At 40.5% G+C, this 12,498-nt stretch overlaps 2 protein-coding genes across 3 annotated transcripts; both read left to right on the top strand.

The window, feature by feature from the left end:
- The first annotated feature begins 732 nt into the window (after positions 1 to 732).
- On the top strand, positions 733 to 10,482 carry LOC135641648 (DEAD-box ATP-dependent RNA helicase 58, chloroplastic-like). 2 transcript variants are annotated; one of them, XM_065157187.1, is made up of 12 exons: positions 733 to 1,070; positions 1,309 to 1,402; positions 3,697 to 3,810; positions 3,893 to 4,012; positions 4,665 to 4,769; positions 6,706 to 6,864; positions 6,993 to 7,061; positions 7,320 to 7,409; positions 8,984 to 9,124; positions 9,786 to 10,026; positions 10,172 to 10,256; positions 10,349 to 10,482. In XM_065157187.1, exons 1-12 carry the CDS (start codon positions 784 to 786, stop codon positions 10,407 to 10,409), a joined length of 1,566 nt encoding a protein of 521 aa, XP_065013259.1. In that variant the 5' UTR covers positions 733 to 783; the 3' UTR covers positions 10,410 to 10,482. The 2 variants fall into 2 exon arrangements, with proteins under 2 accessions (XP_065013259.1, XP_065013261.1); XM_065157189.1 differs by lacking the exons at positions 10,172 to 10,256; positions 10,349 to 10,482 and having other exon boundaries at positions 9,786 to 10,077.
- LOC135641649 (serine/threonine-protein kinase BLUS1-like) lies at positions 10,472 to 12,212 on the top strand. Its single transcript, XM_065157190.1, has one exon. The coding sequence runs from the start codon at positions 10,472 to 10,474 to the stop codon at positions 12,026 to 12,028; it is 1,557 nt and encodes a 518-aa protein (XP_065013262.1). The 3' UTR covers positions 12,029 to 12,212.
- The last annotated feature ends 286 nt before the right edge of the window (positions 12,213 to 12,498 follow it).

Here is a 12,498-nt window from a genome sequence, read left to right on the forward strand (position 1 = left end):
TTGCTGCTTACCTTATTGCAAATCTCCATATGTGTTTTACTTCCTTATTACTTTTGCTGCACTCCTTTACGAACTCGCTTTCAAGTTAAGTTTCCGAAAACGGTTTTACGTCGGAAATGATTTCATCGTACGAACGCAGTTTTAATCGTCGAAAGTTTTTTCGATGCACTAATTAACCCCCCCCCCTCCCCCCCCCCCTCTTAGTGCTCTTGATCCTAACAATCTAATCTGCATTAAAATCTTGACGTAAAATTCGATATCAAAATTTTTATAATGATCTAACAAAATTTTATTATCAATCATTTTCAAAAAAATTATAGCATATTCTTTCGGTAAATAAATCAAATATATTTTAGGAGGGTGATTCAATGGTAATTTTTTTAAATCTTGAGTGGATTTGATACCGAGAACGTTGAGTCGACAAATCGAGAGTCTATAAAAATTACATCGATAGCGTGCTCGATAAGGGGTTTCTTTGACGCTTAAGTTAGATAGTGGAATTAGAAGATTGTATCAAAGTGTCAAATCTAAGAAAAGTTAATTGCAAAATTCGATACTAAATTTGGGGAAACTGTTTTTGTTGCGTAAAGAACAAACTTCACATGTCTAAGCGGATTCGGATCGATTGGTCACATCCGATAAAGCAATTGCTTTCAAGCTGACCCGATCCGCTTCGGGTTTTAGGCGTCCAACAAGTCGAGACGAGGTCGAGCAAACCCGCTCCCCCCCCCCTTCCCCCTCCGCCCCTTCTTTCTGTCATCCGTTCTTGGAGATCGGGTGGCGATGGCGTGCCTCTGCGGCGGTGCCGCCGCCTGGGCGCTTCCTGGGATTCGATGTTCCCTCCCCCTTGACCTCCTCTCCTCTCCGCGAGCCCCAAAAATTCCCGGACGTTGGAACGCTGTCCCCCTCTCGAGCCGGTTCTTTTCGTTCTCCTCCTATCCTGTCATTTCGTCGAACGCTTCGTCTGCGCTTTTCTACGGAGGAGCGCAGGCGGCCCAGGCTCCTCCTTCAGCGGCTCCAACGCTTCGTGAGATATGTCGTGGAAAAGTGCCGGAACACATCCTTCAGAGGTAGGTCCCAGTTCTCTCGGCGGCTCTTCTCACTTTCCTTCTTCTGTTGTTTGAGCTTCTACCCTTTATCGCATCCGGACAGACTTTGAATGAAGTCGTATGACTAGTTATTTCTAAGTCGTATGGCAAGTATTTAGTGACTGACAAATTCCATTTCGTTTCTTCGTTCTCAGTACTCCATACAAAATTCATGGATATATGATCACAAAATGTGTTTTTTTTTTTTTGGTTGGAGCAGGGCAGAAGAGATAGGTTATGTTCTACCTACTGATGTTCAACGCCAGTCCTTACCTCTTCTTCTGGCTGGAAGGGATTGTATACTCCATGCTCAGGTGATTAACAATTTAGCATATTGCTTTTGTGGAATGTTTTAAACGAAATGCCTTTCAGATGCTACTTAAAGAAACTACTGGATCAACTATCACAACTTTAACACACTGAAATTAGATTTGTTGTTGAATATGGACAAACAATGAAACTTGGTTCATGAGGAAGTGAATGATAAGGTCTTGCTAGTTGGACGGTGGTACTAGATTGCAGTTGTATTATTGAGAGTCATGTGAAGTGTCATTCTTTCTGTAGGATTTGTGAAGCAGGACCACAATTTATTGCATTTTGGAATTTGGTTGTTTGACAATAAATGGTCAGAAGTTGAGTTGCTGTAGTCCCTCAAGTTGTATTTCTCTAGATGATATTTTGTCCTGAATGGTCAAATTAGATTCTGGGTCAGGCCTTCTTGAAATTATCGGAAATTAGCCTGGATTTGCAAAGATCAATTGAAAACTAGATGGAAATCAGTCAGCATATGTTGAAAGTTGGTTGGGAAAGTAAGGGGTCGTGCTTGAGATTGGTACCAACTATCTATCTTGATGATCCTATGAAAAATTAGGGTTAGATTCATCATCCTATTTCAGTAATTGAACAATGATTTCACTGAAGTGGACAACAGGGGCTTTTGCTAGCTTGGAATGGAATCAGATAAAAGGACAGGTCATTATATACAATACTGTAACACATAGGGGTTTTTGTGCTATAATCTTGTGTACACACTATACATGTTCATGTATGTATAAGTGCAACTTTCTAACCAACTTTGATAGTGGATCAGCATATATTTGTATTCGTGAAAACACAGGTATTTGTTGCTCCAAATAAATGCTATTTAACCAGGAAGCATCTGGATAAACACATTAGTTTTCTAGCAGTTTAGTTCTTCTCGAATTTGGTTCAGATACTATTAACTTTTGCCAAACTAGAGTTGCTTAAATGCATTCATGACAACTGCTGATTTTGGAATGTTAAACATGTGACTGGAGCTTATGTTCAATGCCTGTGGAACCATCAAGTAATGAGGTGTTGAACTGAACTATTGAGTTATATACTTATATTCATATCATAATGGACTAAATGAAGGTTTTCCCGAACTCAGAAAAGGAATTGTCAAAAGAGTTAGTCTTTGAGAAAAGAGCTTATATAAACTTGAACACTTAAAGATTCTTCCACTGGGTGTACATATATGTGAAGATGTGTTTACATGGAATCTAAGTTATAGAGGGTTCAAAATAGTTGACATTTTGTGGGGGAAAATACATGATATCACAATTTCGTGAGGTTATATGCAGAAAACCAAAGTTAATATATCTCTGAGCAGCTCTTAGGTCTTTTTGTTTTTTCTAACACCACCACTATTTTGTGAGGCTGCTGTACATTTGAAACTGGCTTGGACTGTACCACACTGGTGTAGAATTATAAATGGATTGGGCCAGATTGGTTTATCTATGATCGATGTACTGATCAGACCCCATCAAGTTGGATTCCATTGCATCAGCCCTAAGCTGATTAATACCTGATCTGATCTTTCTTCAGATATCCGATTAGATCGGTTCATCTCAGAATGGGATACCGATCAGATAACTTTAGATGTGATTCTGTTGGATCAGCTCTAAGCTGAACAAGTCCTGATCGAGCCATTATTCAGATTCCTTATCTGATAATCTGTTCTGTGACCAGTCCTAATACACAGCTTGTCGTGCATTAATCTCATGTCTAATTGAGCTATTACTATAAAGTCCTAGAATACGGAGTGGGAGATACAGAAAAAGAGTGAACAAGGAGAGAGAGACTGATATTGAGAGAGAGAGAGAGAGAGAGAGAGATGCACTGTTAGACTCTTGTTGGAGGAAAAGGGTGAGGTAGTTGGTTTCTCGCTGTTGGATTTATCTATAGTCAGGAACCTGCATTAGATCCTATATGTAATGTGTAGGCTGCATATAAATATAATAGGATTTCATTGGATCATTGTTGGATTGGGTTAACCCTAAGCCACATTAGATCTGTTATCTGATCATCTGATCGGATTGCTATATGAGTTATTGGGGTGTCAAATTTTGTTTCATATCACGTTTTAGCTGAGAACCACGCCGGAATCATGCTAGATCCAATTCGGTCCAATCCAATCCCTTGATCGGCCTACAGTGGTACACTTATGTGCAAGTGCTTGACATTTATCGTTCGGTGATAGATTTATATCATTGATGCTACTTGTGTTCCATAAAATATGCATTAATTATGTTTTGTGTCCTTGGAAATCTTCTGATAATCTGACAAGTAGTATTTTTCTCTCTAGACAGGTTCAGGAAAAACATTGGCTTATATGTTATCTGTATTTTCAGCTGTAGATTTTAGAAGGTCTGCTGTTCAAGCCCTTATCATTGTGCCTTCCAGGGAACTTGGTATTCAAGTATGTTCTTTATTATTTATAAAAAACGATATGACCAATATTATTATCTTGCTGATCCTTCAGTCTTATTTTTAATTTAAAGGTTACAAAGGTTGCTAGAATGCTTGCTGCAAAGCCAACAGGATTTGAAAAGATGCAGGCATGTACTATCATGGCTTTGTTGGACGGTGGCATGCTGAAAAGACATAAGAGCTGGCTGAAGGTACCTTATCATGTCATTGTTGTGCTTGCATCATTTTTATCATGATTGCAATAAGCAATCCTAATTGATATCGACTTTAATAACTTTCATGCAGCCCGTACAGTTATTTATTGTTATCATAAGGTTTTTAAGTTGTTAGAATTATTGGTTCCAAATCATTGTAAGTTTAGGTTTCCTTGCTGTTATGTGAGGTCTTCGATAGTTTTTTTTTCCTTTTCAAAAATGGTTGACCAAAATTTTACATTGTTACATGGATTGTTTCTTCCTTTTGCCTTGACGTGAGGTTTTAGACTGAGGTGGAACAACATATGACATAGTTCAAGTTCTTCTTTTTCTTCTTTCTTTCTTTGTTTTTTTTCTCTTCCTTTCTTTGTCTCTTATTTCCCTTTCAATCTCTAGAATATTTGCTTCAGTAATATGAACATTACTGATACAAAACTCATGTACAGTATTGCTTAAGAATTTCACTGGTAAAATATTGGACTATTTCAAGCCTTATACTTCAGAATTCAGATTATGCCACAGCTCCTTGATTTTCCTTGCTTAGAGTGGAGACAAAGTCCATGTAATCAGTAATTACTCAATTTTGTAGATTAACCTGTTATTTTTCATTTTGTAATTTGTTTTTGCTAATCATATTTATCATGCTCAGGCTGAACCCCCTGAGATAGTGGTTGCTACAATTGGGAGCTTGTGTCAAATGCTTGAGAAACATGTTCTTAAACTTGAAGCAATGCAAATTTTGGTAATTGATGAGGTATTTTTCAAATATATATCTTTCATGATTTCATCCATTCGATTTATTACTTAATTCAAGTTGAAATTATCTCTGTTGGTGGCTGTCATTGAGCTTGACCGTCATTCATTTCAAGTTACACAGTTTGTTTTCCTCTAGTGGGTTCTAGACTTCTAGTGGTCTTGGCTAAAAATCATAGTTAGTTGCAATATCATCTTCTTCATTTATATTAACTTATTCTTGATTCAAATTGCACTATTTTTTCATTCTTGCTTGTCAGTGTGTCTGACTTGGGAAAAGAAACAGTTATCATAACTAGCTAAGAAGATCCAATCTTATGGTCTATGTGGATTGTGTATTTGGCTGAATCTAATGGGTTATTATCATGAACCAGAAATCAACTTGGCTAACATGGTCGCTACTATCATCTATCAAAAAGTTATGGCATATATGGAGGATGACTCTCAAGGACCTTTATTCGGATTTACCATAACTAAAGTCATACATAGAGAAATGCTCATATAGGGTGTGTACTCAATATTTAGTTATCGTGAGATAGGTGGTTATGTGGGCTTCCATGCATCCTTGATGCTACCAAAAAACTCAATTTTGGATGCCTCACCTATATCGATCCATGGCTGGATCGGGTCGTTCCATGCTTAGATGACGACACATGGTATGTCGGCATGTAACAGTGTACCATTTTGTTGTGGAGGGAGGAAGCATAAGGAAGAGGAGGAGAAGAGGCGGAGGTGGGATGGAGGAGAAGGGGAAGTACCAGGCTAGCAGTGGGCCTCTGGTGTGTGGATGGCGTGCGGTGTGGGTGGCTTCCAGCACTACTGTGATTCCTGAGTGACTGTATAATGTGTTGGCCGAGGGCTTATAGAAGAATAGTGAACTGAACTGGAGTGCCTGAAAAGGGAAAGTCCGCATCCCAGATTATGTCTGGACCATTACAGGCGAAATTGTAACCCTTAAATGCTACCACGACACAACTGCTGCTGTTCATGTTATATTGAGAAACCATTTCCAAGTTTGAGCTGCAACATCCAAGTAACTAGAATAACATATTACGTAACTTTGGGTTTGATATCTATGCAGCAACAGGCATAAAAGTGGTCTCCTGCAGACTGCAGGCATGTGGTACTGCATAATTTATGGATTAATAACAATTCAATAACAAGCATATAAATGGTCTGCCATGGATTGAGTCTAGGCCAAGGATTTGCCACCTGATCTGCATGTATTGGAATGGGTTGAAGTGTACTGTGCCAGTAAGGTACTGACAGGCATGACACTGACTTGTGCTAGATGTTTGGCCTGGCTAGCTTTTCCTTCATGCCAATTGGCATAGGGTACATGTGCTGGTGCTACATGGAATTGCACCTTGCTAGAAAGGTATCGCACTCCCCTATGCCACAATAAGGCAAACCTTGATCTCGACAACAGAATTTTTTTTTTGTTCAATTAAATCCATTCAACCCTTGCAAGCATTTTGTGATGGGTTTTGATGTGTTCATCTGTTATAAGTGTTCCATCAAACAATGCAAAATCAATCCTTGCAGAAGTTTCACAGGTTCTTAGCCTTTTCACCTGAAACTCACTTTTGGTTGAACATTTAACATTTGACCTGTAAAAGACCCGAGACCTTGTAAACCCAATTGTATCCCTGAATTTGCTTTTGAGAATATTAGTTGGACTTAAATACCCTGTTGTTTCTCTATATAATTTCCGAAAACATGAGGATGTGTTTTATATTTTTCATTTCCTGTGCTTCTTTTAGTTTGATATGAGGAACTTCTGATTGGCTTTATCCTGTTGTTCAAGCCCACCTACATGATTGCATTTGGAAGTTAGTTGATTTGTGTTAATTAATTATTTTTTGTTCCACAGTTGAATTTCATTTGCTTCTGTCTGATATCATTTTGATCCACATATCATTGTCTTGTCGTGGCAGGTTGATTTTATGTTCCATTCATCGAAACAAGTGCACTCTCTTCGAAAGCTCCTGACATCATATTCAACAATTGATAATCGCCAGACTGTGCTTGCCAGTGCATCTATTCCTCAACACAACCGTTTCCTGTATGACTGTGTACAACAAAAATGGACCAAGGTTTTTCAACTGTTTTCAATTTTTTGCCTTTTCTGGCATTATTATTAATATTATACACATCTTATTTTTGGTACTAAAAGGGGTCCTAGTCTTGTCTGCTTGAAATAATTATCTTTTTGGTGATTCAGAATGATGTGGTTCATATCCATGTGAATCCTGTGGAGCCAATGCCCTCTCACCTTTGTCACAGATTTGTGGTATGACATTTTGATACTCTCAATGAATGTTAATTATGTACTTGCATCGTTGTCTTGGCTACTGCTTCTTTAAGGACTTTGTATCTATTGTCCATATCACTTTATTAACTGTGGATCATGTAACTACTTCATGGTTTAAATACTTTCTAGATGGATTTACATGAAAATATTACATAGCTCTATTAGTATGCTTAGTTATCTTGTTATGCAAACTGATAGAAATTATTATTATTTTTACTTGTAACTCTGTTTTTGCAGATTTGTAAGAAGAAAGAAAAACTATGTACTTTACTGAACCTACTTGAGCAAGATTCTCCCAGATCTGGCATAATTTTTGTTGGTGAACAGGTTAAATTCATCTTTGAATAATTATTCTTGACAAATCTATTAAGCGTGCTGCCAAAGGACATATGTCATTCTTTTTTTTGCATTTAATTAATTCTAAAATATGTAATTGTAATATAGATTTTTTTCCTCTTGCTTGAAAAGGTTGGTTGCGTCTTCCATTTCCATCAGCATGTTTCACCAGTGCTGCTTCTTGAGTATGGGGTTTGTTGCAGTTTTAATTAACAATAGGTTACTTGCTTAATGGTGCAAAATTAGTAAGCATTTCATGGTTAAAAAATAAGGAATTGAGAAATAATGCTAGAGTTTTAATTTACTTGATATTTTGAAGGCAGGGTTGGTTCAAATTGGCTACTGAAAATTTTCAATTGTCATTAACTTACAGTAAGGTAATCTAAAATCTAAGAATGTTGATTAACAAATCAATTTAGTAAGTAGATGTACCATATTCAAAAGTATATTAATACATGGCTGTCTTGTGTTAGATGTTTAATCAAAGCAAAATCAGATAAGAATCTACTTTAAATTGGAGGATGGTCATTTTTAGCAAGTTGTTTTTAGCATATATCAGGGTATGTAGAATCTCGAAATAAGGATAGCTAGAAACAAAGGAGAAAGTGATCTGTGGATATGTAGAATATATGATTCTTGTATTTGGCTCTTTAAATCAGCACATACCGTTGGTTTCTCTTTGAGCTGCACGATACAGTGCCTTTTTCTGCTGGTTAGCTGCTTTAGAAGCTAAACAGTATCTGCTATATTATCAAAATCTTCCAATTATTAGGCCCCCCAAGTTAATTTTCTCTTAAACTGAGGCTATCTTAAAATGACAGCTACATGTAATCGAAGCAGTTAATGTGCTTAATATAATTGCAAAATCCGTCTCAAATATGAACTTCATGTCCGAGCTTGATAAATCAATTGGATTCTAAATTTTGATCAGGACAGCTCACTTTTGGAAAGTAGTAGCTATTTTTCGGTCTGGTTATAAGTCTAGGTCTTCTCCAGCTGTCCACTAATAGCCTCTATTTATTTTCTATTATCTTCAGTAATGATAAATAACCAGCAGTACCAACAAAATTCTGCTAGTTCAGGATTGAAATTTGAAAGAAGTTCCATGGTGATGTTAGAGACTTATTTAGGTCATATATTTTTCCAGTCAAGCCAAATTGAAGTTACCATCAATATCGGCTTAGAAATTTGAAAGAAGTCCTTTACTTCTTGAGATCTCTGATTAATTTATGACTGATTGCAGCATAACTTCTTGAGATCTCTGCTAAATATTTACTCATGTACATGTAGCTTTTGGTCATTATGTTCTTTTGCCACCCTCTATGATTACACTTTATCAGCAGCTTATTCAAGACAACTTTTATATTGTTCATTCCAAGGAAGAGACTGGTTGACTGTTAAATTATATTTTAAGCATTTCTCCAGCTAGAACCATTCTGCACATGTATATTTGTCATATGCAGTTATTTTGTTAGATTTACATATTCTGCAAACAATTGACTGTATCCTAGTGATAATATTTGCTTATCTGCAAACTTATGAACTTATTTGTAAATTTTGGTCAGTCTGAGAAGTCTAAAAAGGCTGGACAGCCTCCTTCGACGGCTCTTGTCTTGGATTTCCTGAAAGCTTCTTATAGGGGAGGCTTAGAGGTTCTTCTCCTAGATGATGACATGAACTTTAACGCACGAGCAGGTTCATTCACGGTAAATATCTGAATTAATTTGGATTAATACATGCAGGTCTGGTTGCTGGCACATTACTGTAGTATATATTATATAAAGCTAGTCTCATCTTCACCTCTTGTTATTGGTTTATAATGTTATTTATCATCAAAAGACTGATTTATTTTCTTTTTAGTTTTTTAACTGATTGATTTTTTTCCATACGCAGCAATAAAAACTTGTTATACTTTTTTGCTCTGGCCAAACTACATATGTTACATGACAAACTCAAGACTCAAAAGTTATAGATCACGATATCTGTAAATATAAGCTGCTTCCTAGGGTAATATATTCTTTTCCTTTTTTGTTCGAAGCAATAATTGTTATGTGAAACAAATTAGATGAGTAGTTCATTACGTGCTATATACAGTTTATAAATGCTTTATTCAGTTATTATGTTGGACCTTAGGATATATAATGCATGTTGAGCATCTCCAAACATTAATTTTGCCTGATTCATGAATGGTGATTCCAATTAAGCCAATTAACTTCAAGATAAGTGTAACTTAATCCTTGAGTTTCTTATATCTGATGTGTACAGGCTGAAACATACCTGGAGATGCTATTGTGTGATTCTTATTTAGCAAGTAAATCCAACTATTACATTCTCTCTCTTATATTGATACATCAATTTTCATTGCAGGAAGTCAGACAACGAGATTGTCTTTTGGTGTCGACAGACATCGCAAGCAGAGGGCTTGACCTGCCACAAACAACTCACATCTACAACTTCGACCTTCCAAGGACTGCAGTCGACTATCTCCACCGCGCTGGAAGAACCGGACGCGTGCCCTTCTCCAACGACCCGTGCAGTGTCACGAGCCTCCTCGCACAGGAGGAGCGATTCGTGCTACAGAGGTTCGAGAACGAGTTGATGTTTCAATGTGAGGAACTGTTCTTACAATCTATTATGACAACTTGAATCCCTTTCTTGATCTTGTCTAGCTATATTTGTGGTAACATTTTTGCCGTGTTCCATATGACACCATGAACAAGTTCACCATCATCAAGTTAGCTGGACCTGTGCAGGTGGCAGAAAGCACTCCCAAATCTCTCTCTCACGTCTCACGTCTCACGTCTCACGTCTCACGTCTCACGTCTCACGGGAGTCCCGGTTTCATTCATTACTTTGTTGCTCACATGATTAGTACATCTGCTGCACCTACTTCTTTCCTGGCCATTAATCGATCAGTGAACCATCTGCAGGGGTGGTGGTCGCCGAGAAGCCACCTGTTGGATCAGTCACAAAAGCTACATGGCCCTATGATCTTTATATAGCCAGAAGACTTGGTTTGACGTGCTCATAGTTTCGAGAAGGAGCCGAGCGTCATGTATCCGCTGGACGCCAAGTGCTACCGGCTGTTGTACGAGGTGGGCAGCGGCGTGAGCGCCGTGGTGTACAAGGCGACGTGCCTGCCGATGGACTGCTCGGTGGTGGCCATCAAGTCGATCGATCTGGAGCGGTCGAGGGCCAACTTGGACGACGTGCGGCGGGAGGCGAAGGCCATGGCGCTGCTTTCCCACCCCAACGTCCTCCGCGCCCACTGCTCCTTCACGGTCGACCGCCACCTCTGGGTGGTGATGCCCTTCATGGCCGCCGGCTCGCTGCAGTCCATCATCTCCTCCTCCTTCCCCGACGGCCTCCCCGAGACGTCCATCGCTGTCGTCCTGCGGGAGATTCTCCACGCTCTCTCCTACCTGCACGGCCAGGGCCACATCCACCGCGACATCAAGGCCGGAAACATCCTCGTCGACTCCGACGGCTCCGTCAAGCTCGCCGACTTCGGTGTCTCCGCCTCCATCTACGAGTCGCACCCCTCCTCCTCCGTCTCCCTCTACATGTCCTCCTCCTCCTCCTCCTTCTTCAACGACATGGCCGGCACGCCCTACTGGATGGCCCCCGAGGTGATCCAATCCCACATGGGCTACGGCATCAAGGCCGACATCTGGTCTTTCGGCATCACCGCGCTCGAGCTCGCCCACGGCCGCCCGCCGCTGTCCCACCTCCCCCTCTCCAAGTCGCTCGTGATGAAGATCACCAACCGGTTGCGCCTCGAGGAGCACGGCAGAGACAGCACCGGCGGCAACTGCAAGAAGAAGAAGTTCTCCAAGGCGTTTAAGGACATGGTGGCCGCCTGCCTCTGCCGAGACCCCTCCAAGAGGCCGTCGGCCGACAAGCTTCTCCGCCATCCCTTCTTCAAGAACTGCAAGTCCACGGATTACTTCGTCAAGAACGTGCTGCAGGCGGTGCCGGCGGTGGAGGATAGGTGCATAGAGCGAAGGGTAGTGGACTGCAACAGCAACGACAGGGAAGGATCCACATCCCCGCTCGTCAAGAGCCGTAGGGTGAGCGGGTGGAACTTCAACGAGGACGTGTTCGAGCTGGATCCGGTCTACCCGGTGGAGAGCGACGACAAATGCGTCCGCTTCGGGGGTGAAGAGCCCATCGACCAGCCCACCGCTCATCCCCACAGCCATGTCGTGGACGACGACAAGAACGGAAACGAAGATGATGAGAAGGAGAACCACCACCGCCACCACAACCACTCGAGAGCGGAAGAGAAGGAGGTGGCCAAGAAGGCAAGCGAGGCGCCACTGTCGGTGTTGAAGCAGACGCTGGTGCCCAACCTGGTGTCCCTGCTGAGCAGCTTGGACCTGCAGCGGGGGATGGTGATGGACGTGCTCTCGCACTGCGGCTGCAAGGAGGGGCAGCAGGAGAGCCTGAGGGAGCAGCAGCTCTGGGGGTACGTGAGGAGCATGCAGCAGACCGTGGATGACCTAAAACTGCAGCTGCTGAGGGAGATGAAGGTGAACGCGGAGTTGCAGGAGAGACTCGGGCCTCTCAATAGAAAGATGAACGAGGAGACGGGACACACCAGCAGTTGACTTTACTGAGTGAGTTTTGAAGGGTCAACACTGGTGATGCCTCCACTGCTTGTTCTCATCTAGCACATCTCTCTTACAGAGATACATGTATTAGATTTGACCAGTCTAAGCTATCATATTATGCTGATGTCCAAGTACGATGACTTTTACCTAAATCCAACATGGCATCAGAGTTAGCATCCTATGGAGTGATATAACGCTTGAATCATCTACGACATAATCTCTTTCTCTCTAACACTATTGGTTCATTAGTTGTTGTTCTAAGATCTCTTAGTATCAAATTTCCATCTCGGATCCACTTCATTTAATTGAGATAATTTTACCTAGTTTAAGGTATCATACACACTCTCACTATGGAACAAACTCCTATGGTGAAAGCCTCATACCTTTTTATGTCTCACATGGATATGAAATCATTTCATCCAACAATATAAATATAATTATGATCTTATACCACTCACACATTAAGT

This window comes from Musa acuminata, chromosome BXJ3-6, assembly GCF_036884655.1.
Source record: "Musa acuminata AAA Group cultivar baxijiao chromosome BXJ3-6, Cavendish_Baxijiao_AAA, whole genome shotgun sequence".
Taxonomy (NCBI): domain Eukaryota; kingdom Viridiplantae; phylum Streptophyta; class Magnoliopsida; order Zingiberales; family Musaceae; genus Musa; species Musa acuminata.

Excerpts from the sequence above, each read along its gene's own strand:
- LOC135641648 (XM_065157187.1), top strand. The coding sequence starts at position 784 with ATGGCGTGCCTCTGCGGCGGTGCCGCCGCCTGGGCGCTTCCTGGGATT. Across the intron at positions 1,071-1,308 it reads CCGGAACACATCCTTCAGAG|GGCAGAAGAGATAGGTTATG; the intron begins GTAGGTCCCAGT and ends TGGTTGGAGCAG. Across the intron at positions 10,257-10,348 it reads CACGTCTCACGGGAGTCCCG|GGGTGGTGGTCGCCGAGAAG; the intron begins GTTTCATTCATT and ends AACCATCTGCAG.
- LOC135641649 (XM_065157190.1), top strand. The coding sequence starts at position 10,472 with ATGTATCCGCTGGACGCCAAGTGCTACCGGCTGTTGTACGAGGTGGGC.